This window comes from Mirounga angustirostris, unplaced genomic scaffold, assembly GCF_029215605.1.
Source record: "Mirounga angustirostris isolate CCGP_5_RB_7025 unplaced genomic scaffold, mMirAng1.0.hap1 SCAF_3, whole genome shotgun sequence".
Lineage (NCBI taxonomy): Eukaryota > Metazoa > Chordata > Mammalia > Carnivora > Phocidae > Mirounga > Mirounga angustirostris.
In genome coordinates, this window is record NW_026991711.1 from 71,777,102 (window position 1) to 71,803,149 (window position 26,048).

Genomic DNA, 26,048 nt, shown 5'->3' on the forward strand with positions numbered 1-26,048 from the left:
GATAATAGTCCTGCTGTACTTCAAGCACTAAAACAGTATCTTCACTTTCATACCCAGGCCTGATGACAGTAAAACTTCATAGTCTTATGCATGACTGTGAAGTCAGAAAGCACTGCACATAAAAACACAGAAATGATGTAAGAAGTAAGGAAGTGTTTAGGTTCATTTATCCTTCCACAGACAGAGTCACGTCAAGATCTGTAAAACTTAAGAGTCTTAGGAAATAGCATTAACTTATGACATTGAAACTCTGGAAGAATCTGTACTAGGGGGTAGTATATACTTATTGCAGGTCCAGTTCTTGGGCCACTTTAAAGCCTTGATGCACCTTATGGTACCCACAAAGCCAACACAGGAGTGGAAATATCCAGAATTCTTCCCAAAGTCTAAGTCACAGCTTACTTGCCCATTAAAGACCCAAGAGTTTTCCTATCTGAGAACTGAATAAATGTAATGGATGCAATTCCTGTATCAAATCAGGTCTTAGAATTCAGAATAAGGGAGATCACTTGAGGCTGGAAAAGTACAAATGCTAAATTACAGGGTGCAGCATTAGGGCTGTTTCTATCTCCAGTCTCATTTGCTAGTGTGATGGTGAGTGACCATGTGAAATAAAAATATGAGAATAACCAAAATAAGAATAACAGAGAATCCTGACCTGCTGAATACGTGATATCAGGTAAAGACAAAATACAACCACATACAGACACATTTTTAAAGTATTCTTAAAATAATAACAGGGGAAAAAGCCCCAAAGAACCATTACATAAATGACCTGGAACTGAAAGAGTAAACACAAAAAGAAAAGAAAGCTTTTATTAGATACAACAAACACTATGTGATGTTAAGAATCTCTGATGAATATGTAAAAAAAATTACACCCGTGAAATTTTAATTGATATGGAAATTGCCATGAACAACTAAAAAATAAAACAAAATATATGCAACTAATGTTTTCAGAAATTATACAACAGCTGGCACAGGACTGTGATCCCTTAGAAAAGGAAAACAAATGAGGAGAGCCCTATCATTGCTGACCTCGCTGCCTAGGAGCACTTTCCACACCATAGCACAGGAAGGAGAGACTCAGAGAGTCTGTCCACCACAGTGATTGAAGACACAGAGATCAAAGTTTGGAAATTCCAACACAGTGAGAATGTGCAGAGGGAGATAAGCAAACAAAATGTTCCAAAAATCTGCATTAGAACCTCCCCTTGAGGTTTTGATAAATACCAATCTGTGCATGTATGAAGCAAAGAACAAATGTGAGGAAACAATTACTAGGGATCTATAAGAAAGAGAATTCCCAGAATTTACACAGGCTGGAAATTGTTCTACTTCCTTACAGGCAGAATGGAGAGACCTTGTTGAACAATGAGTACTCATCAGAGACTCCAGAAATTAGCTCAGAATAAAGATGACTTTATAGCCACGCAAAAGAACCTAAAACAAGCCTTACTGGATCAAACTAATCAGTGAGTAACCAAACTGCCTGCCAGAAAAAAGTTTAATACTCTTAAAGAAAACAGAACAAAATGCAGCATCAAACAAGGTAAGATCCAAATGTCCAGAATCAAATCAAAATTACTAGAAATAAGAAGGAAATGTTACCCATAAACAGAAAAACCTAATAGAAAGAGACTAAAAAATGACAAAGATGATGGGATATTAGAAAAGGACATGCAAAGTTATTAAAAACAGGCTGCATATGATCAAAGTGGTAAATATAAACCTAAGCATGACAGGGAGAGAAGTGAATTATATTTAAAAGACCTGAATGGGATGTCTAGAGAAGAAATAAAAAATATCTGAAATGGAAAAAACAGATTGGAAGAAATCAGAGGCAGATTAGACACTGCAGAAGAAAAGAGCAGTAAACTTGAAAACAGCCATAAAAACTATCAAAAATGAAGCACAGAGAGAAAAAAGAATGACAATAAATTAACAGAGCCCCAGTGACTTATCAAGCCAACATATATATGTATCTATATATTTCTAAGTAGATATATATACATACATATATAGCTACATTTAAATACAAAATATAATATAGTATATAATATATTGTAACAGTATAAGATATGTTTATATTGGTTACATTATGTATACTTTATTTTGTACATGTTATATATAATATTATTATATAATTTATAATATTTTATATTTTCAACATTTGATAACTAGAAATGCATGTATCAAAGAAAATTGATAAATACCAAACAGAAAATACAAAGGAAGCTAACCCACTGCATATGATAAGCAAACTGCTGGAAACCAGTGATAGAGAGAACTAGAGACAAAGGAATAGAGAAGACTTCTTGTCTGAAACTATGCAAACCAACAGACAATGGAATAAAATCTTCATAGTGTTGAGAAAAAATTTTCAAATAGTTTTCAATACCTAGTGAAAATGTTTTAAAAAATAAGATGGAAGACTTCTATAGACTTATTAAGTAATGGGAGAACTGATCACTAGAAGCCTGCACAAAAAAATGTTAAAGGAATCTCTTAAGATAGATCAAAAATGATACCAGATAGAAATATGAATCAAAGAAATGAAGAGCAACAGAATAGCAAAATACGTAGTTAAAAATAACCAATATTTCTTACATTTGAAATCTTTTAAAAAGATAATAACTGTTTAAAGCAAAATTAATAACAACATATGTTGGGGATTATAATATATGTAGAAATAAAATGTATAAAAATAGTAACACAAAGAACAGAAGGGGGAAATGGAAGTATACTGTATTGAGATTCTTACACTATACATGAAATGGCATAATATTATGGTAAGTTAAAGATGTATATCAAACTCTTAGAGTATGGATTGATAAACTTTTTCTGTAAATGGCAAGACAGTAAATATTTTAGGCTTTTTGAGTCAAACATCTATGCTGCAACCACTAAAATTTGTATTGTTGTATATAAGCAGCCATGGATAGTATACAAAGGAAAAAGCATGGCTATGTTCCAACAAATCTTTATTTACCAGAAAATAAAGTCCAATAACAGGTAACAAGTTAGCAGGTAAACAGTTATCAAGCCTGATTTTACCCATCAAACAGTATGTCAACCAAAAGCCTAGGGCAGTCACTAAAAGAAATTAAAAGACAGAACTATGACTAATAAGCCAACAATGGAGACAAAATAGAGCCTAAAGAATAGTCAATCCAAATAGAGGTAGTAAAAGAAGAAAAAATGAATGATGAAGATATGGGTCAAATAAAAAACAAATAATAAGATGGTATATTTAACCCAACCATATTGATAATTTCATTAAATGTAAGTGATCCAAATACTCCAATTAAAGGGCAAAGATCAGTACGTTGGATTTTTAAAAGCCCACTTTAAATATAAATATATTAAAAATAAAATAATGGGAAAAGAGGAGCACCTGGGTGGCTCAGTAGTTAAGTGTTTGCCTTCAGTTCAGGTCATGGTCCCAGGGTCCTGGAATCGAACCCCACATCAGGCTCCCTGCTCTGCAGGAAGTCTGCTTCTCCCTTTCCCACTCGCCCTGCTTGTGTTCCCTCTCTCGCTGTGTCTCTGTCAAATAAATAAATAAAATCTTAAAAAAAATAATAAAATAGGGGCGCCTGGATGGCTCAGTCGTTAAGCATCTGTCTTCGGCTCAGGTCATGATCCCAGGGTCCTGGGAGCGAGCCCCACGTCGGGCTCCCTGCTCAGTGGGAAGCCTGCTTCTCCCTCTCCCACTCCCTCTGCTTGTGTTCCTGCCCTATCTCTCTCTCTGTCAAATAAATAAATAAAATCTTTAAAAAATAATAATAAAATAAAATAATGGGAAAAGATTTACCAAGTAAATACTAATCAAAAGAAAGCTAGAGTGCCATATTATTATCAGACAAAATAGACTTCAGAACAAGGAATATTATCAGGGATAAAGACGTATATTTCATAATGAAAAGGGGTAAGTTTAATTAAAAGTCATGAAAATCCCGAAAGAGTTTATACAAATAATAATAGAGCTTTAAAATATGAAGCAAAAATTCATATAACTAAAAGGAGAATTTTTAGAGTGCATGATTACCTTTATTAATTTCACCACTCCTAAGTAATTGATAGAATAAAATATGGTAAAAATATAAAGGTCTTAAATAACACTATCAATCAACTAGACCTTCTTAACATTTATAGAACCATACACCAAACATAAGCCTATTTTTGGTCATCAAATTAAAGTCAGTGAGTTTATAAGGACTCAATCAAATAAAGGATGTCCCCTGACCATAATGGAACGAAATCAATAATCAATAAAAGGGTATCTGAAAAATCCCCAAATTTGGGGCAAATTAGCAACACAAACTAAAAAGTCACAAGAGTCAAAAAAAAGTCACAAGAAAAATTAGAAAATCTTTTTAACTGTGTGATAACAAATATAAATACTCCAAATCCATAGGATATAGCTAGAAACTGAAATTATAAAAACAAAAAAAACCTTGGTAATAATATAAAAGAACATAAAATATACTGAGGATTTTTACTTGTAGTAAGATTCACATGACATAAAATTTATCATCCTAACCATTTTTAAGTGTACAGTTTATAGTGTTAAAGTATATTCACACTGTTATGGAACCAATCTCCAGAACTTTTTAAACTTGCAAAACTGAAACTCTCTACCCAATAAACAACAACACCCCATTTCCTCCTTCTCCCCAGCCCCTGGGAACTATCATTCTACTTTCTGTCTCTATGAATTTGACAACTCTAGGTACCTCATATAAGTGGAATCATTAGTAATTTTCTTTTTATTATTGCCTTATTTCACTTAATATAATGTCTTCAAGGCTCATTCATGTTGTAGCATGTGTCAAAAATTCCTTCCTTTTGTTTTTTTAAGATTTTATTTATTTATTTGACAGAGAGACACAGTGAGAGAGGGAACACAAACAGGGTAAGTGGGAGAGGGAGAAGCAGGCTTCCCATGGAGCAGGGAGCCTGATGCGGGGCTCGAGCTCAGGACTCTGGGATCATGACCTGAGCTGAAGGTAGACGCTTAACGACTGAGCCACCCAGGCACCCCCAAAATTCCTTCCTTTTTAAGGCTGAATAATATTCTATTGTATGCATATACCCCATTTTGTTTATCCATTCGTACATGGATACAGGGACACTGGGTTGCTTTCACTTCTTGGATATTGTGAATAATGCTGCTATGAATACACAGGGATTTTTTAAATGTCCAAAATGTCCACAATAAACTAAAAAGTCATGCTGAGAGAAATTAAAGAAGATCCAAATAATTAAAAGATATACTATGTTCAAAGATTGGAAATCTTAATGTTAAAAATCTCAATTCTTTCCAAATTAATCTCTAGATCTAACACAGCTTCAATCAAAACCACAGCAAGTATATTTTTTTTTTAGAAACTGACAAGCTGACTCTAAAATATGAATGGAAACAGATTATCTAGAATAGGCAAACAATTATGAAAAGGAATAACAAGTTGTGAGATTTATACAACCTGATTTCAAGACTTACTACAAATCCATAGTATCCAGAAGAGTGTTATTGGCATAAGGAGAAGCATATAGATCAATGGAACAGAATAGAAATAGGGTCTAGAAATAGACTTAGACTTATATAGTCAGTTTATTTTTCAATGGAAAAAGGATGATACTTTTAAGAAATGGTACTGGAAAAATTGAACATCTATATGACAAAAAAATTAACCTTAATCCATACTTCACACCACATATAAAATTAACTCAAAATGGATCACAGGCCTAAAAATAAGAACTAAAACTATGGAACTTCTATAAAATACAGAAAAAAAATCTTTTGAGACCTTGGGTTAGGCAAAGTTTCCTAGATAAGAAACAAAAATCACAAATCATAAAAGAAAAATCTATTCATAAACTGGAATTTAGCAAAATTAAAAGCTTCTGTTTTGAAAGACAGTGTGAAGAAAATTAAGTCAAGACAAACAGCAGAAGAAAATATTTTCGAAAGATATATGTAAAAGGATATTTGTATTCAGAATATATAAAGACCTTTTATCACTGAATAAGAAAAACAATTATATTTTTTAAATAGTCAAAGGATTTGAACAAATACTTCACCAAAAAACATATGAATGCAAACAAAAACATTAAAAGATGGCCAACATCATTAGTTATTAGTGAAATGCAAATTAAAACCAAACAGTTTTTTATAACTGCATGCCCATTAGAATGGCAAATATTAAAAAGACTAACAATACCAGATACTGGTGAGGATATGAAACAACTGGAACTCTTATAGACTCCTCATGGCAATGTAAGATAGGAAAACCACTTTGGAAAAACAGTTTGACATTTTCATTTAAAATTGGACATACTATAAAAACAAGCAATGCCACTTCTAGGTATTTGCTCAAGAGAAATGAAACTATATGTCCACAGAAAGATCCATATATGAACTTTCATGGTATTTTCATTTGTTATAAATAATAACCAACAAAGTCCATCAATAAGTGAATGGATAATCAAATTGTGGCACATCCATCCATTCAATACTCAGCAATAAAAGGAATGAACTATGGATAAAGGCAACATCACGGGTGGACCTCAAAAATCTGAGTGACAGATACAAAAAGAGCACATACTGTGTGATTCCACTTATATGAAAGTCTAAAAACATAATTTACAATGACAGAAAACAGGCCAGTATTTGTGTGGGGTGCAGCAGTAGGAGGGGGGATTATCTGGTAAGGGGCAGAAGAGAAATTTCAGGGTGAATGGAAAGACTCTTGTGTCATCAACTGTGGTTACAAAAGTATATAACAGGTATATAAAGCTGGACATGCAAACCTCCCAAAACTGGATCCTGGCATTTGCTCAGGGGTAAGAGTGAAATGGGCTCTCTAGGTGCAGCTGAATGGTAAGGCTCTGTCATCCTGTGGATTAATAATGTGTATTGTTCACCACAAAGATCTCAATTTGGGTACTATTACTCTGAATTACTAGATTTTGACCTTGTGAATGTTACTTAATCACCTGAGCCTTATCTGTACAACAAAAAAACTAAAAGTGAAGAAAATGAAAAACAAACAAACGAAAAACAACCAAACCTACTTCATAAGTTTGTTTGCACATTAAATATTGTTTTATATAATAATCACTCTGGAATTGTAATTATCATCTTTGTCATCATTATACTTAGGTTATCAAAATAATTATGTATACAAGCTCAGCCTTAAAAATAAGCCATTCCTTTCACTAAGTCATGACACAGTAACTCTTCTCCCCACAACCTTGTCAGAGAGAGAGAAAGAGAGAGATTGAGAGCACGCACAAGCAGGGGGAGCGGAAGGGAGAGGGAGAAGCAGGCTCGCCGCTGAGCAGGGAGTCCGATGCGGGACTCGATCCCAGGATCCTGGGATCATGACCTGAGCCAAAGGCAGACGCTTTACCAACTGAGCCACCCAGGCATCCCACTTTCTTAACTTTTATTTACCTTCTGAAATGTGGCAGTATGGCATTCAGATGCTTTACTCATTTGTCTGGACCATTTTCATTTAACTTTCTTATCTAGGCCTTCCTTTTCCAGAGCAGCTATTTTTGATTTTCTTAAAGCTGAGGAAACAGACCTTAAAAATAACTCCAGATACTATTTTGTGTATTGACAGCAATAAAAGTATCAATTACCTGCAAAGTTAATAGATTTTTTTTTGTGATCCATAACACATTTGAGGTCAGCTGACAGTGTTGTCTCTCTTTGGGTCGTATGCAATAAAGAGGCAGTTTTATGGGAAATTCTGCACATTAGCGCACAGTCATTCCAAACTATCACAAATATATTTCAGAAGCTCTGAACAAATCAAAAATCACTCACATTCTCTCAAATCATGAAATAACTGCAAGTGTCATCTAGCATTTCTGCTATTTGCTTCTTACATTCCATAAGCATGAATTGGCTACACTTGAGGGTCAACTTCCTTTTGTCTCTCTGGCTCATCAGCCTTTTGTCCCCATTATTCCATGTATAGTGCCCTTGTAAAGATAATCAATGACTTCCACATTGTCAAATTCACTCATCCCTTCTCTGTCCTCTTACTACCCAGTTCCTCAGTGGCAATCAAAATTATTGACCATTCCTTGCTTCTTTGATGTACCGTCTTCTCTTGGCTTTCAGGACAAAACATGCTCCTGGATTTCCACTTTCTACCCTGGCTGCTGCTTCCCACTCTCCTTTCCTAGAACTCTATAAATGCTGGAATATAGGGACCCATTCTGGGATGTCTTTTGTTCTCTAGCTATACTCCCTTGACTTTTTTTCTTTTCTTTTTTTTTTTGAGGTGTAAATGACATAACATTGATTCAGTATTTATATGTGTTGCAAAAAGGTCACCACTGTTAAGTCCAGTTAACATTTGTCACTATACATAGTTACAATTATTTTTCTCATGATAAGAACTTTTAAGATCCACTCTCCTGGTTACTTTCAAATATGGGCTTGACTCCCTTGACTTCAGTAGCATCTGCTGAACCCCAAATTTTAACCTTCAGTGCTGACTTCTCCTGGAGACTCTGACTCACATATCTAATTGCCTCCGTGACTGCTTCACCAAAACAGAACTCTTTCTACTGCCTCCCTGGCTAGTCAATCTCTCTCTCTCTCTTTCTTTTTTTAAGATTTTATTTATTTATTTGACAGAGAGAGGGAACACAAGCAGGGCGAGTGGGAGAGGGAGAAGCAGGCTTCTGGGGGAGCAGGGAGCCCAATGCAGGGCTCGATCCCAGGACCCTGGGATCATGACCTGAGCCAAAGGCAGACGCTTAACGACTGAGCCACCCAGGCACCCCTAGTCAATCTCTCTTAATAGATGGCATCACCATCTACCCAGTTGCTCCAGCCAAAATTCTAGAAGTCCTCATTGGCTCCACTTTTTGCCCATCATCCACACTCAATGTCCAATCCTACTGGCTCTATCTCCCAACATGTATGCCAACAATTCCATCCCTTTTTCCTTCTCTGACACCAGCTACCAGGATCTCACATCTGTACAAGTGTATCAGCTCTTAACTAGTCTCCCACTCTAGTTTCACCTCTTCTGTTCTAGAGTCCCCCAAGATGATCTTTGTAGGCCATAAGTCAGATCAGATTTAAAGCTTTTGGGAGCTACTTATCCCACTTGGGTTCAAACCCAAATTCCTTGTCAGGGCCTCTAAGACCCTGTGTGATCTGATCATCATCTATCTCCCAACTTCTTACCTGCTGGTCACCTCCCACTTACTCCAGCCATGCTGACTTTATTTCTGTTCTCTGACCATGCCAAGCTCATTCCTATCTCAGGGTCTTCATATATGTTGTTTCTTCTGCTTGGAACACACTTTTTGTGCAAGCAGCTAGACAGGAAGACATCACCTCACAAGAGGATGAGCAAGAGTCCAGAAAGAAACAAATGTCATAAATTCAAAGATTCTCAAGAAATAATGTTGGAAAGTCCAGAGCTTTCCCATCCTTCCCCAGGACATGGGTGGAACCAGAAGGGAGGGCCTGGCAGTTACTCTGGGTCCAGCAGTGTTGAGGCTGCATATGCAGCACGGGGAGTTGAAAATATTCTGATGGCAATGACTAGGGTGGGCACTGGGGAGATCGGGAGCATTCCTGGGAGATATTTAAGAGTTGGGGGGAAAGAAGGGAGCTCCAGAAGAGTTGCAGAATAGAAGAGACAAGGAGAGAAAAAGGAAGTGAGATTGTTCAAGTGGTTAGGAATTGAATCACTTGCTTTATAAGAAGCAGACATAGACTAGAATGCCTTATTATTCTCTTGGTAATGGAAATGAGCTTCTTTAAATGACTGTACCAAGACTGGTCCATCTGGGTCCCAGGGCTTACTTAAGGGAGAGATCCAGGCTCTGTGCTTGTCTTGAGCCAGAACAGGTGGAATGTGGCACCTAATTATGGCAATAGAAGAATAATGATAATAATATAATAAGAGGAATGGAGATAAACTGAGAAAGAAAATATTTTCTGTGTTCCCTAGGGATCCAGGTTCCACAGCCAGGGCCCAGTAAGCATGTGGTCGTAAGGAGAGGAGAGGGGATGAGGGCAAGTGGGGATTTTAATGTGCACTCATCTTCTCATAAGGTGAGTTCTTCCTGTCTAGCTCTCTGAGGTTGTGCATGTGAACACAGGCTCTTTTTTTAACCTGTTTCTCTCCAGACAAAGAAGGTTGGCAGCTGTAGAGCTGCTTGTATTTGAGAGTCTCATGACACCCAACCTTGCAGACTGATTGTAAAGATGTCTATTTTCTCATTTAGCCCTGCCTCCTTGCTGTTCTGTGGTGAAAACTGGGGCCATGGACACTCCTGACTCCTGCATATGTACCCCACCCCATTACTCCAAGCACAGATTCCCCAGGATGAGACCCTGCTCTGTGGGCTCCACTGACCTGTCCCCCACCCACAGCTAAAGGCATTTTCTTTAGGGGCTTTCCATACTTGACAGCCCTTCCTCAATTATTATGGTTTAGATTCACAGATGTTTCTACATTTGTTAAAGACAGTATCTACATTATCCTCCTGGTGTTTGAGGGGGGAGACTTGTGAGAAAAGAAAATGGTCAAACTTAACTCCACCATCTTAATTAAGGTCATCTCAAGAAATCTACAGGTGTTGAAAAGAGATAGGAGAAAAAAAGAAAGAAAGAAAAAGGAAAGAGATAGGAGAATAGCCCTAGAGATTCCTCTAATGGTTCTTTCATTAGATTCTTTGCCAAGCATATAAGCCAAAGGATGAGTAAGGCTGACATCTACACAGCTTTGATCCTGGGGCTCTCCAGAGGTGCATGAACTTCAGACTCTAACGTTTACAGTCCCTGAAACCCCCACTGCCTTCTCAGGGCTTCCCCAGCATCAGTACTCCACCATAGTCCCTGTTGCCTCATGCAGGGCCAGCTAATCCTCCAGGGAGAAGAAAACAAGCAAACAAAAAAATACACTGGATGTCCTTGGAAAATAGATTTTGATAAAATGCATTAATAAAATTTAAATTCACCATGCCTCCCAGACCTAGACTTTCATTGTGCAAAGAGTTTCAAAACCTTACAAACTTTTTCATATACTTCTTCAGTCTAAATGGTATCACTGTAAATGGTAACTGGCATTATAATAAGGCAAGTGTCGACAAACTTTTTTCTTAAAGGGCCAGACAGTAAACATTTTAGGCTTCTGGGCAATACCTTGTCTCTGTTACAATGACGCAACTCCGAAAGCAGCCATAAGCAAAAGGAGAGCAAACGGGTGTGGCTGTGTTCCATTAAAATTTATTTACAAAAATAGTTGTCTAGTCCAAGGACCATGGTTTGCCAGAAAATCCACACACATTGGTCTTATCCTTGTTTTATAAAGTAAAGATACTGCAATGTAGTAGGATTTAACACAGGCAGTTCAATGATGTGGTCTAGCATGGGGGTTAAAAACATGAACACGGAGACAGTCTTAAGTCAAATCTCCAGTCTATATTTTATAAGCTGCATGGCGTAAGTTATTTCACTTAAGTTTCACTCCCTTCACTTCTAATACAAAAATAACAATTGTACCTAACTCAAGGTAGGCACAACATGTGTTGTATAACTCTCCAGCAGCACCCCTTAACCCCATTAACACTTCTGCAGCGAGAAGCATAGATATTCACACGAAGCAGTATGAATGGACATACAAATATTCAGAAGGGTTATGGTCAGGTAGTGCCATCGAATGAAAACCTTTTGTTTTCATAGGTTTTTAATTTTCAGAATTAATGTATTTGGGATCTTTAGATTTGTATTTATTTATCAGTTATATTGTGGTTTTGTTTTGTTTTGTAAGATTTCTTTATTGTAGGGAGAGAGAGAGCATGCGCATGCACAAGCAGGAGGAGGGGCACAGGGAGACAGAATCCTGAAGCAGACTCCCCACTGAGCACGGAACCTGACACAAGGCTCCGTCTCAGGACCTGAGATTATGATATGACCCGAAACCAAGAGTTGGCCGCTTAAAGGACTGAGCTACCCAGGCGCCCCTAAGCTCATTGTTTATGCCCTTTCATGGTCAATCTATTGGAATCTTGATGTTTTTCTTCCTGATTTAATTGTAGTGCTTCAAAATAAAGAGAAGTCAATTTTAATGTAGCCCAATCTGTCCACATTTACTTTTGTGATTTGGGCTAACTCACAGTAAATGTGCAATCAGGGATTACTGAGCAAAGGAATGAGGTTTTCTTTTCCTCCACAGCACTGTGAATCCGAGTCTCTCCCTGGCTGGAAGATTTCTTTCAGGGAAGGAACAAAACGAGAGACTCCTTCCAAGAGCTGGCCAACAGGAGTGCATGACAGGAGGTGAGCTTTCAGACTGCTTTAACATGGAATCCTAGCTGTTTGGCTTTTCCTTTTCCTTTTTACTCCAGAAGGATGGTATGCAGCTATTTCCTTGCATTTCCTGGGAGAGTCTGAAAGTTAAGCCCTCCTGCCTCTCAAGTTAAGAGATGCTATCAGTAGTTTTTTTGGCAGATAACGACTTTGGCTCTGCATTTAATGGACGTTCATGAAATTTAAAAAATGATAGTGTTTGAGGAGAACGGTAGTATCTCCTAGGAAAACATGAAGAAAACCAGAAGGATTTCTGCAGAAAGAAAAGAGATAAATGAGTCCGGCGTATTGCCAGAGCAGGTCCTGGTAGCCTGGGGGACTCTAGCAAAGTTGCCTCAGAAGGGAAAGGGCCTGCTGCCTGGAATAAGTCAAGCAGGCCAAGCAAAGGGCCACGGGCCTGGGTCCAGGGAAGGGCTAGTGGGAGCACAGCCATCCCACCAAAGCTCCCCAGTCTCTGCAATAAGAACGTCTCATTGTCGGTCTCAAAGCCTATGCCAAGTGGTCCTTCCAACAGCACTAAGAAAGGATTTCACATTCTCAGTGTCCTGTAGGAGTGACAACCATTGTCACAAGGCTTTGTTAGGTCCCTAATGATTACCCATGTGAACACATATCTCTCTAAATTAAGATACCCAGGAGCCCAAGAAAAATAGTTGGGAGTCTTGGAGGAGCAGGGGTGGAGGAGTCCCTTATATGTGTACTTCTGGGGGCTGAGGTGATCTCTAAAGAAGTGTCACCCTCATCACAAATGTGTGAACACAAGCAAGTCATCCTCAGAAAGAGCTCGAACTGCCTGCCTCTTCTGGGTAGTGGTATTTTTATGCACGTGGGATACACTTAAAGACTTTTCATTACCCAAAACTTGACTACTGTTAAATAAATCTCAGCTAAGTTCATTTTTAGTAATTTTAAGTTTTTCCAAATTAAAACTATTTTATAGTTTTTCCAAAGTAAAACTATTAACATTTGTTACATCATGCTATTTCAAAGCTTGTAATTCAAATCCACATCAAATTTATAAGTTACTGGTGAAGGTGAAATCATGCTGGAGAGAATGGTGGCCCAGTGGAGGGGAACATCATAGCTTTAAAGACCAGCCATCTGCTGACAACTAACACTTTCAGATCTCCAGTCCTGTCCTCTCAACGCTGGTCTCCCAGATGCAGCGCTTCATCCCATAGGATGGCTAAGGGCATTTCAACTGCAACACATCCTGAGTTAGCTCCTATCCTCCCCTTCTAAACCAGCTTCTCCCCTACTCTCTGAGTGGCAACTCCATTCTCAAGGAGTCTACCTTCCACTGCACATTTTCTCTCAGAGCCCATGCGCAGTCAGTCAGGAGCCCCGATGTGTTCTACCTTCTCACTGTGTCCCATCACCACCCGGACACTGCCTCACCTCTTGGCTGCTCCCCCTGCTTCATCCTCTGTCCTTGTAGACTCAGAGGGATCCTGAGTCCACAAAAGCCAGATCACGCTGCCCTGGCTCCAAAGCCTTCAATGTTTTTCTCATTCAGAGGAAAATTCAAATCCTTAGAATGGTTCTTAAGGCTTATGCAATTCCCCCCTCCCCGACACACACACACACACACACACACACGACCGCACCCCACCAACCTCCTAGCTTCCCACCTCCCCTGCTCACTCTGCTCCAGCCTCCTGGCCTTCCTGCCACCTCAGGGGCTGTTCCTGGCTCCTTCCTCTGCCTGGATGCTCCACCCCTGATATCCATGTGGTTCCCTCCCTCACCTCCTCTGGGGGATTGGTTTAAAGGGGACCTCCCAACCACCCTATTAAAAATCATAATCTCCTTCCTTCTTTCCCAGATGTCCTATATTCCTCCTCTATGTTTCATTTCCTTCAATACTAGTTATTTCTCCCAACACATGATGTAATTTATTTGCTCATTAAAAAACAAAAAAGGCTACCCCCATCCTAAAACTCAAGCTCCATGGGGGCAAGGATTTTTGTCTGTTGTCACTGCTTTATCCCCCACACCTAGAACAGTGCTGATATGTAACAGTCCCTCAGTAATAATTCTCAAATGAGGGACTGAATCACCTAATTACCTTGCAGCAGCTTTGATAATAACATGTAGGTCCATCACAATATACATATATCATGAGAGCCATCAAAAATAATTTGATTTTTATAGAAGTGCTTGTCAAAAAAAAAACTAAGAAAAACCATTTAAAAATTATTGTTCATCGGGGCACGTGGGTGGCTTAGTCATTAAGCATCTGCCTTCAGCTCAGGTCATGATCCCTGGGGTCCTGGGATTGAGCCCCACATTGGGCTCCCTGCTTGGTGGGAAGCCTGCTTCTCCCTCTCCCACTCCCCCCGTTTGTGTTCCTGCTCTATCTCTCTCTCTGTCAAATAAATAAATAAAATCTTTTTAAAAAGTTATTGTTCATCAATAATTATTTCAGTAAATGACAATTCATGAAGTAATGTAATGGAAAATAGGTTTTAAAAAGTTCCTTTCCACTTATAATAAAAGAAATGCAATAATAATAATAATAGGAGGAGGAGATGGAGGAGTGATAATATTCAACACTGGCAAGGGTATGGCAAGAAGAAACACTTCCAAGAAACACTAGTATGAAAATAATTGTTACACGTTTTCTAGAAAATTCCTTGGCCTTAAAAAAATGTTTGGATATGCTTTTATCCAATCATTACACTTCAAATGATCGAGCCTGAGAAAACATAAGAAAGAAGACAAATAAGTATACACAAAGACTCAAATCACAACACTATTGAAAATAGTGTAGAGTAAGCAGAACTCAACTGCCAGTGATTGGGCAATGAATCAACTCTGACACAATTCTCCACCTTCTCCCATTCTTCCCACTTCCTCAAGAGGCTGCCCCTGAAGTGCCTCCATCCCATCCATATAATTCTTCTGGCTGTAATTTCTTAAAACACTGTGCTCCTTGCTTTCATATTTATAATTATGTATTTATTTTTTTGCTTTTTTGGTCTATTTCATCCATTAGACCGTAAGACGCATAAAGACAGGAGCTCTATGGTTTGTTCACTGCTGCAGTCCTTAATTTACAACTTCTGGCCCATAATAACCACCCAAAATGTGTTGAATAAATGAATAAGTGAACAAAACAGAATATTATGCTGCCATTAAAATATTTCTGAAACACGGATGACCTAGGAAATGTCTACAATGTATTAATAGAAAAACACAAAACTCACATTCAAAATTATTTTAACTGTTGAAACATGCACAGAAAAAAAATCACAGTGGAAGATAAAACTCCATAATAATAACTCTGGCTGGGTGTTAAAAATATGTTAAGTATTATTACTTCCTTTTCCATATTTTTCTATGTTCAAAATGTTTTACACTGGGGATGTATTATGTCCATAATAAAATCATACATAAAGCCCAGAGGAAACCACAGGAGTGGAAGACTGGAGACAGCAAACAAGCCAGTGCAGAGAACCTCAGGAGGGGACACTGGCCAGCCATGGCGGAGCAGGGCGACAGGGCTGGGAGAGGCAGCAGAGCCTTTTCATAAGCAATTATGGAGTGGTCCAGATTTGTGAGCAGATGAAGAGTGATATGGTCAGTGCCGGGCTGTAGAAAGATCTCTCTGGCAAACTACAACCCCCAGGCCAAACCCAGCCCCCTCTCTGTTTCTGTGAACTAAGCTGTACTGAAATACAGCCACACTCATTCACTGATGTACGGTCTGCAGCTGCTTTCATGCGAAGCAGTTACCACACGGGCCATTATGGCCCAGAAAGCCTAAAATATTTACCATCTGACCCCTTACAGAAAAACCCCACTGGCCCCTGGTCTACAGGCTGTATCAGAGAAAGGAGAAATCGCACGAATTGAGGAGGTGGTTGCAAAGGCCACCCTTTTAAAGGGAACGTGGAGGATGACTGGTGCAGACGGAGGAGTCTTGACAAGTATCTGTATTGACAGTCAGATGGAAGAGAAGAAAAAGGCTCCTCTCAGAGGGTAAGGCATTCATGTAGTAGACAGTTACTGCCGTTTTAGAGAATTACTATTTACAAGTGCAGCAGGAAAAAACAGTAACAGCTGGGTCACTTACCCGCAGAATCAGAGCTGTAGAGACTGGTAGCTGCCGTGATGGGTCCTGACGGGTGGATGGCACTCGCCGAGGACCTCTGACTCGCAATCAGGATCCTGCTCTTTGCAGATGGTAAACGGGACATTGCACCCAATCCCAACTGGGGCTTAAGGAGCATGGCCGATCGATAGAAAGTTGGAGGAACTTCATAATGAGTATAGGAAGGAGAACAAAATTCTTCTTTTCCCGGGCGTTCTGTAACCTGTGATAAATGACCAGAAGCTTAATCAGAGAAGCTCCCATCACAGGATGAGCATGGAATGTGGTCAGGAGACCAAGGCTCCAGCAATGGCCACTCTGACCCCACCGAGTTGCTCCATCACTGACCACTTACCTTCTCTGGGCTCCAGGGTCTTCATCCCTAAGTTAACAATACAACTGGATGACCTCTCAGGTCTCTTCCAGTTCTAATGCGCTAAGAATCCACATTTCACTGGGAAAACAACTCACTGTACAAGATTTTTAAATTTGATTGCTACAAAATCACTGGAATCTGTGTGAGTAGCCAATCTATAAATACATAATTTCAATGAAGCAGGAAAAGAGTTTAGCCAATGTTCATAGAATTATGAAAGTTTCGTTCTTCCTAATGAGAAAAGGCACAATGTTTATGGTAACCTACTCTTAAGATAAGCAGGTGAACCTTACCAATTTCTGTTAAGTCTTTACCGGGCTACTTAGGCAATAAAAAAGCATTGTTAATGTGGGAGAAAAGGCTGTTTGGAAGAACAAAGCAGTTGATGGAAAAATACATTTTCAGGCCTCTACAATCTGTTTACATAATTAAAAACGAGAGACTGTGAATCTCCTCATCTGTCTCCCCTAGTAAGGTGGGGTGTCCAGGAATGTTTGATAAGTTTCACTACAGTGCAAGTTCTAGGGCAGAATCTTGTTGACGGCTAAATCCATAGCACCTACAATGGTGTCTGGTACATAAAGTCAATAAATATTTATTCAATAAAGGAATCATGTTTCCATTCTTACCTAAATTTAATAACATAATAATCCTGTGACTTTCCCCTATAGTTAAAGTTTGGGCTAGAACACAACCTATATGCGTTTTATATAGGTAATTCTATACTCACAAAGCCTGTTCATATTATTAGTGTTTCTTCATATTAAAAATGAAAAAAATAAGACAACTAAATTATCTCTATTTCCTTTAAGTTAAAAAAAAAAAATAGTGCCAGAGGCTATGAACGAAAAGATACATCTGTGAACTCTGTGCTAACTCACAATTTTATGTGTCAAACATTTATCTATTCAGGAATCACAAGCATTTAACAATATTCTTTAATAGGGGCTATAAAGCTTTGATCCAAGCTGTTGAAGAGAAAAACTCTCAATGTGATACTCTTTTAATGTTTAACGTTTTCTCCTTAAACTGACATTATTAAACAAACAAAAGATTAGGCCTTTAAAGTTTTATCATAATCACATTGTAACATATGCATGATTGCTCTAGTAGACAGGCTGAATTCAGGCCACAGCAAGTTATATTCCTGTGAAAGACATTCTATTCCTGCTCTCTAATAAAATTTTTACCATTCCCTGCTTACCCTCTTACTATCAACCTTTGGCTTTTCTATTATATTTATGTTCCTCTATTTTTTCATTGCAGTTTCTAAAATTCCGGTGCCCCTGCTCACTGCTTCTAGCAAGTGTGCTCATGAAGAAAAGACTTCTATCCCACATCTGTCAGGTTTTCAGGACTGCAATATGCTGATCTCAGTAATTACTCAGTCCTTTGAAACTGGAGAGTCCAAAACCCAACATGCTGTCACTTGGAAGTGTCCTTAATGATTTCAGTCACTGCAATGCCTGTCACTTTGTTGGGTGGTTTGTCTCTGGTAAGATGTAACAAATTCTTTAAGACAGTGAAAAGTATGCCTAATTGGTGTTTTTGATAAGGCAAGGGCACCTACAAAAAAATTCCACACTCGTTTCTTTCATCTTTACTGACAATACAGCAGGTGTCACTGACAGCTACGAACACATAGCACTGAACCCCAAATGACTCTTTCCCCTCCTTCTCTAATGGAGTACTTTTAGAGAAATAATTTTGAAAGCAAACTAAAAGATCCTTGTGATCTCAAACTCCTAAAAGTCAATCAAGGTATACAAACAGGTTAAGTTCTTACTAGATTGCCACTCTTCCTATTTGCCCCGTCCTGCTTTCAGTGGAATGGGCTGAACTGGGCAGACACACAGTAAATGTGGAGGCTTCATTGAGAAGTCACTGATCCAGATAGCCACTGGGAGAGGACCTGTGATGGTTAATCTTAACAACCTGGCTAGGTCATGGTACCCAGATATTTGGTCAAAGACTATTCTAGATGTTTATGTTTTCAAAATGAGATCAACATTTAAATCAGTAAGCCCTGAATAAAGCAGATTATGCCTCATCATGTGGGTAGGCCTCACCTAATCAGTTGAATGCTTTAATGGAAAAAGACTGACCTCCCTTAAAGAAGAGGGAAATCTGCCAGCAGGTGGCCTTTGGACTTGAACTGCAGCATCACCTCTTCCCTACGTCTCCAGCCTGCTGGCCCACCCTGCATACTTTGGACTTGCCAGCCTCCACAATTGCACAGGCCAATCCCTTCAAGTCTGGATAGATACTTACATAATACATACATATGTCCCTGTATTATGGGAGTAGGAAGGGAGACCAGCCCTGATCAGACATCTGTATGTTGCAAGTACACGACCTTACCCGTGTCCTCTCCCCCCTGCTCCCCTCTTCCCACCTCCTTATACTAAAAATGCAAAGGGATTCCCCAAGGCATCAGTAGGAAGAAGTGTCCCAGAGACCTCAGGATAGGTGCAAGCAGAAAACAGTCTAAACCAGGAAGCATATTTGATCATCCTGCCATGATCTTCAAAGCCGCTTCCGGAAGCTCTAAATGTCTGTACTGTTCCTGTCAACGGAGAAAGGATGCCCTCTCTCAGAAGAGCCCTTCCTCTGACTTCTTCATTTCTACTAATGCTAACCCAGCAGGAATCTGTCAATAATGATGAAAGAGTCTGAAGCTGGTTTGGGTTTGTACTGTTAAGACTTTCCCATTTATTAAAAAGATATAGGACTTCTACAATTGAAAAATACTTCTGTTGCAACTGGTCAGAAATGTGTTCTTTCCCTGGAGATTGGCTGAAGCCATCCTGTGGCAAGGCAGGGCTCACTGGCAGGGGAGGTGGCCTTGGGACCTCCCTGCACCAAGCCAGAATTCAGGAAGGCAACCCACTGGATTTCGTCAAGTTGCAGCTCTAGGAGCAAAGGCCAAGGGCCAGCCTATTGATTAAAAGAGGATTATGGCAGAAATTGGCCCAGTACAACACCTGGGGCTTCTCTGCCCCGTCTTGTAGCTGGAAGACAGGGCCTTGGACACCTGATTATGGCAGAAAACAGTCCCCAGAGGGGCTGGTGCACAGTGGCGCTGCTGTCCCCCACCAATGGGGCCTCTCCAAACCCCTCAGAACTACTAACACCACACAAACACTCATGCTATCCCATTTCCTTGAGACTCAGGGTGGATTCTAGAGGATTAAGAATAGGAACTATTTTGGGGGGAAATGTGCATATAATTTAGAAGTTATATTTTATGGAGGGAGCCAAAGCAATGCAGAAAAGACATACACAAAACCAAAATCAGTAAGGGTCACAGAGAAAGAAATGCAGACAGTAACAGCATGTTTGCCGACCTCTCCACATAAAATTTCTCTCATGAATGTGTTCTTGCAGAGAAAAGTCTGGGGGATCTTTTTTGGGGTGGGTGGGGAACCAAATTAGTCTATTTGAAGAAATGGTACAAATGAATGAACTGAAGTGGATGCGCTGGTACGACTTACAGACAAGGTAAAGGTAACCCCAACATGTGTTGTGACCAGGGCAGCCATCCCAGTGGCCACAGAGAAACCAGCCCAAGGGTGAGCTCTTATCACTGTCTTCCAGAGTGTGCTTGTCAAAGAGATACTCTGCCATGCCAGATTTGGGGACCCAATCATGCACAAGTTGCTTACTTCTGCAGTGACCCAAGAAGAAAAAGAGTCTTTGGTTATTTAAACAGCTTTGGTATCCGCAGCCTGGGGAGGGTCAGAGGGTTACCTTTGAGAGGCCTCAGAAGGAGCATCCCTGCCTTAGCAAGGAGCTTAAGGTCAGAGCCTGATCCTGAGCCTTGGAGGCCCAGGTGGATAAGGTTTTAGAAATTTGAGAAAGACTCACATTAACCAAGCTCAGAGACTGATGTATAAGACCAGAGTGGCAATCTGTCCACTGTTAGTGAGATGCCACGGCCTAGGGCCAGACTCTTTATGTCCTTTGGCTAGAACATCCTCTCGCTGCAGACCTCTGTGAGAGAAGCCCACCTAAAACAGGACAGAACGCAGCCCGGAACAGTGAAATGAGCCCCTGCTGAAAAGACTGGACCCTCAGACTCTCTAGTTGGTGTTCTCTCTGTAGAGATGTGAGGTGGGAAAGCAGGCCCAGAGTCAGAAGACAGTGACCGAGCTGTGTGACTTGGAGCTAACAGCCTGCCTCAAGGCAGAACAGACGGTCAGCTGCTGGGGCACCTGTCAGTGATAGCTTTGGTCAAGGTCTGCTGCTTAGGATAGATTCACCTCTTTTGCTGGGCCAAAGCTGACAACTTCCACTCTGATCAGTACATTCAGCAAATATGTCAATATATTCAGTCAACCTAAGGTCCAACGTTGGACTTAGCCCTTCTATCTCTAAGAAGCTTTGGTTGACTTTTGTTTGGATCCAACATATATGAGTTCATAATTCAGCCATCATTCAACATTTTCTGACAACATCGTTATGTCAAGCACTGTAAACTCTGGGGACCCAGCAGAGAACAACAACAACAACAACAAAAACAGAAAAAAAGTCCCTGTTCTCATGGATTTTACATTCTAGTTGATGCCGCAAAAACAGAAAAAGTATATACCCCAGATGGAGATAAGCACTAAGAAAAAAATAAACCAGAGAAAGGGGGTCTCAGGGAAGGTGAAGTGTCTCTCCAATGAAGTGCCATTTGAACAGAGATAGAAAGTAAAGGAGACAGCCACTGGGGGTCTATGGAAAAAGAACATTCCAAGCAGAGGTAAGTGCAAAGACCCCGAGGCAGCAGAAGGAGAGAGGGTGAGCAGAGGAAGGAGAGGTGGTTGGGGAGGTTATGGAGCCAGATTGAGTCCATCCTAAAAGCTGAGCCATCCTACATGCTTAAGCCTGTGTTCTAAATGGCCTGGGCAGACCTGAAGGATGTTATGGAGAGGAGTGATCTGACCCCAGCTTTTAAATGATCACCGTGGCCGCCATGAGGAGACTGGTTCAGGAGATAAATCTGCCTTCTGAGCTCTGGGACGACAACTCGCCATCACACCCAGAAATGAAAGGGGCAGCACAGTGTTGGAATTGGGAGGGCGAGAGGAGCATCTCAGCACTGTCCTTGTTCTGTGGCTTTAACTGAGTTACTCAAATCCCTCCAAAGTGGTTTATACAATGATAAAAACTGTAATCCCAACCTCCAGAAAATGTTATGTTATGTGGGCTCAAGGCATAGTAGGTGCTCAACTAAATGTTAGTTGTAATTATTATTCTGACTCAAGGAGCCCATGCCTAACACATTATTTGCTATTCACTGTGGTTTTCCCATGTATGAATATGAGATTCTCCCATAAGGAAAATACTCCCCCTGAGAGGATGAAGTCAGACCAATTTGAACAATGTATTTATTTTGGACTTTTCCCCCTGTTGATCTGGCTTATAAAAGACTTATGCTGACTTATTTAAGCATAGAAACCAATTTAAATGCATACTTATCTAACCTCTCATGTATTACACTGAGTGGAACTTAAATATTTGAGTCTCCTTAGATGTTAGCTACATCTCATCATGACCGGCAAGCTCTTCCGGTCAAAAATGTCCACTTGTCTATAAACTCCTCTAGTTAAGAACATCCATTTCTGTGCACATGGATCCATCAAAATCTGCAATTTGCTAACAGAGGATATTCTGTTTTCACAGTTCACACTGAAAACACATAACAAACTTTACAGTGTTTGACTTAAAGATCATATCAGAATGACATTCTCTTACCTCCTGCAAAAACTTTTCACTCATTTGACTGAAATGGTGTCCTGGGGGCTTGATCCCAGACACCATCAACCCAGAACTGAAGACCCGTGGCTTTTGCAAGTCTGGCTTGTATTTCTCATAGAGGTTGGCAGATGGCTTCAGCTCACCACCTGCTGCCTTCTCCTCTTTGGGAAGAGACATGGTACATGTGGGCGGAACATAAGGAAGGCCCACCGGAACCAGCGAAGTGTCCACCTGGCCGAGGGCCTGAGGACTCCTCCTGATGTAGGTGATGATCTTGGGCCTCACGTGCTTGGGCTTGGGCAGAATGATGGGCTTGGGTTCTGTCCTTTCTTCTGTTTTTTCAACCTGGTGGCTCTCCATTCCCTCCTGTGAGGAAGGGGTATCCTCAGAATGTGGGAATACAGGCTCGGGGATCCCACTGGGGCAGGTGCTCTTGTCAGGCACTTTCGGGGGTGTGTTCAACAACCGCGCACTATCAGTGGGGGGTGCGGCAGCCGAGGCTGACCTGGCATCCACACCTAACGCGCCAAGGTCCTGAACACTGCTACTAGGTGGTGGAGGCTGGTGGGTCACATTCACAGTTGTCTCTGGATGGAGGGGTGCCAGGCCACTGAGAAGAGCACCTGCTCCCCCTGGGGTGCTTTCAGTCTTAGCAGTATTTTCTAGGAGGTTCCTATCTTCTGCGACAGATGTAGTGATCTCTTTGCTGTCCCCTACTTCTGAGTTGCTGCTCTGAGGGCCGAGGGGCTCAGGGACCCCAGTGTTGAGCTCTCCAACAGAAGGATCTAAAGTACAAACTGCCACACTGTCCATGTTCCCACTGTCCAGTGCGCTCTCCTCACTGACATCTGAGGGCCTGCTGTCTGGTGGGTCATAAGGAATAAAAGGTACATGCCCATCACCCGCTGAAACGCCCAACTTCCTAGCTGCACTTGATGAAATTTTGCCAGTGGGCTGCTTCTCGGCAGCTTCCAAGGAAGCAGGGCCTTGTGTGGGGCTGGTCTGAAGAGAACCCTCCTCACCTAGGTGGACTGCTCTCTTGTCCTGCTCACTCCTGCCTCTTCCCCCACGAGTGTGGTGGCCACTGCTGTGTGACAGGCTAAGGGCACCAGTGGCGGCCTCCTGCTGTGCTTTCCCACCTGGCTCCTTTCTCTCGAGGAGTAACACACTACCTTCCTTGGGGCATCCCAGACCCTCGGCCTGGATTGACTTTAACTCCTGCCCAGCCTGGGGTGGGACAAATTTCAGCTCTGGCTTGAGCTCTCCCTTTCCCTGACCTAACTGTGCTTCTGGCTTACTCAGGACTCCCTTCAGTGCTGAAGCTGAATCCAGACCAGGCTCTGGAAGGGCCGAAGGTGATGTGCTCTCACTGCTGACTTTCGGTCCATGTCCCCCCTCCATCTGGGTCTCTGAGGGGGTGGTCTCCTTGGTTGCTGAGGTAGATGGTTTAGGATGACGCACACTCTTTCCCTCTGAGGTACTGTCAGCTAGAGGAAGAGCTGCCCCTGGAGAGGGGGCGGTCAACAGCCTCTGCGGCCCCTCCCTGCCACTGGGCTCATGACGCGGGGCTTCAGGGGAGTCGAGTGGCGTGGGCTGCAGACGCTGCCAGGTCAGGCTCCCGCCACGTTCCCTTGTGGGCATGTCCACGACAACAGCAGAGCCACTTGCTCTTTCCAAAGAATGCCTTCTCAATTCCTCATTGTCAAGGGTCTTTGCCAACTTATCCTTAGGAGCATGCCGGGGAAGTTCAGCATCCCTTTTAGCCAAAACCTCTGGACTGGCCTCCGCCATAACGTTCCTCCAACTTGACAGACTTGGTCCCTGAACACTGCGAGGGGTCTGTAGGATATCTGTGCCTCTCTCCACCGTGTGCTCTTCATTTAGTCCTCCATGGACGGTCGAAGAAAATTTAAAATCTTTCAGGCTGGTGGGGCCAGACTGCGATCCTTTCCCAAAGCCCTGAAGTTGGTGAGATTCCTTATTGAAATGGGTACTATTCTCTGGCTCGCTTGAATTTGCATTTCCAATTTCATCTGTCCGGTCACGTGTCTCAGACTCATCATGAGAGGAACTGACCTCCAACATGATTTGATTGGCATTTGTATCTCCCAGACTTAGGATACTCTCATTATTATTTTTCACTCCATTTCTGTTGTCCCGCAACTGAGCGTAACATGATTTCTTTGCAGCCCCTGGGACACTCATTTTCAACCCTTCAGTGGGGGCTGCTGGCCATGCAGTCCCACTTAATGGAAAGGAGCTTCCTTCAAGCTGCTACTTGATTAATAGGAAATTCTCAAGCTGCTCGTTGCCCCCTGACAATGTCACGCTGCAATACTACTTTAATCATTTTCAGAGCAGTCTTAAAACCAAGCATTGTCTTGACATACAGCGGGATGACTTATCTGTTAGGTTCCTGCTGAATGAGAGCCAATTAGTCCATAAGACCTAGAGAGAAATAAAAATAAAATCATGTTGTTGGCACTGACAAATAGAGATTCTTAGGGGAAAAAAACATGGAAAACACAGATTTATTCATCACTTTCATATTATTATTTCATTCACTCAGCCCTTAAATTTCTCAAAAACCTTTCTGATAGGGTCCCTGCTGGCCAAATATGGGGAAATTAAAACATAAAAATGATTAATGTTAGAAATGGATTATAAAACATATTAAATCTTAAATTCAAATTTTAAAAACCCACAGGTTCATATTGATACTGATTTAAAAGGCTGGAGGAGAAGAAAAAGCTCTTCTTCATAGAATAATACCAACTAACCTAACAAAAATCATACAGTTAGAAAAAAATCACCATTTTGCAATCACCAAAGTAATAATTATCTTGCAACAAATGGTTGCTAAAAACACCAGGTGAAAGATTGTTAGGGAACAGGATATTCACAGAATCTTAAGGTACCATTCTCCAGATTACTTTATTTTTATTTATTTATTTTTTGGGGGAGAGAGAGAGAGAAAGAGGAAGCACAGGTGCACGGGAGCTGGGGGTGGGGAGGGGCAGAGGGAGAGGGAGAAAGAGAATCTTAAACAGGCTCTACACTCATCATGGAGCCCAATGCAGGGCTCAATCATAAGACCCTGAGATCATGACCTAAGCCAAAATCAAGAGTCAGACACCCAACTGACCGAGCCACCCAGGCACCCCAAGATTACTTTATTTCTTACAAAAGGAAAATTCTACCTTTACAATAGAGAAATCTGGTAGAAGCCACCTTAACCAAGTGGTCAATTTTAACATCCATAATGGAAACTGATTCCATGTGTTCCTGATGTTAGGTAGTTCTCAGTGCTTCACATCACCTATGTAGTATTCTTGCTATAAATGTTCAAATTGAATTTAATCATGAGGAAATAATCAGGCAAATCTAAATAGATGGACATTTTACAAAATAACTGGCCTAAACTTACCTCCAAAATGCCAATGTGTATCTACATATAATGTGTGCTCCCTGAC

General features: G+C 40.9%; 1 protein-coding gene across 1 annotated transcript in view; it reads right to left on the reverse strand.

Annotated features, from left to right (window-relative positions):
• MTUS2 (microtubule associated scaffold protein 2) overlaps positions 1–25,005 on the reverse strand; it is a 383,491-nt gene extending 358,486 nt beyond the window's left edge. Inside the window, exons 1-2 of the mRNA XM_045869255.2 lie at positions 22,573–25,005; positions 16,437–16,677 (exon numbers count right to left, since the gene is read on the reverse strand). Coding sequence (XP_045725211.1) covers positions 16,437–16,677; positions 22,573–24,780 — 2,449 coding nt within the window. The 5' untranslated portion in view covers positions 24,781–25,005. The remainder of the gene's footprint in view (positions 1–16,436; positions 16,678–22,572) is intronic.
• Between the last annotated feature and the right edge of the window lie 1,043 nt (positions 25,006–26,048).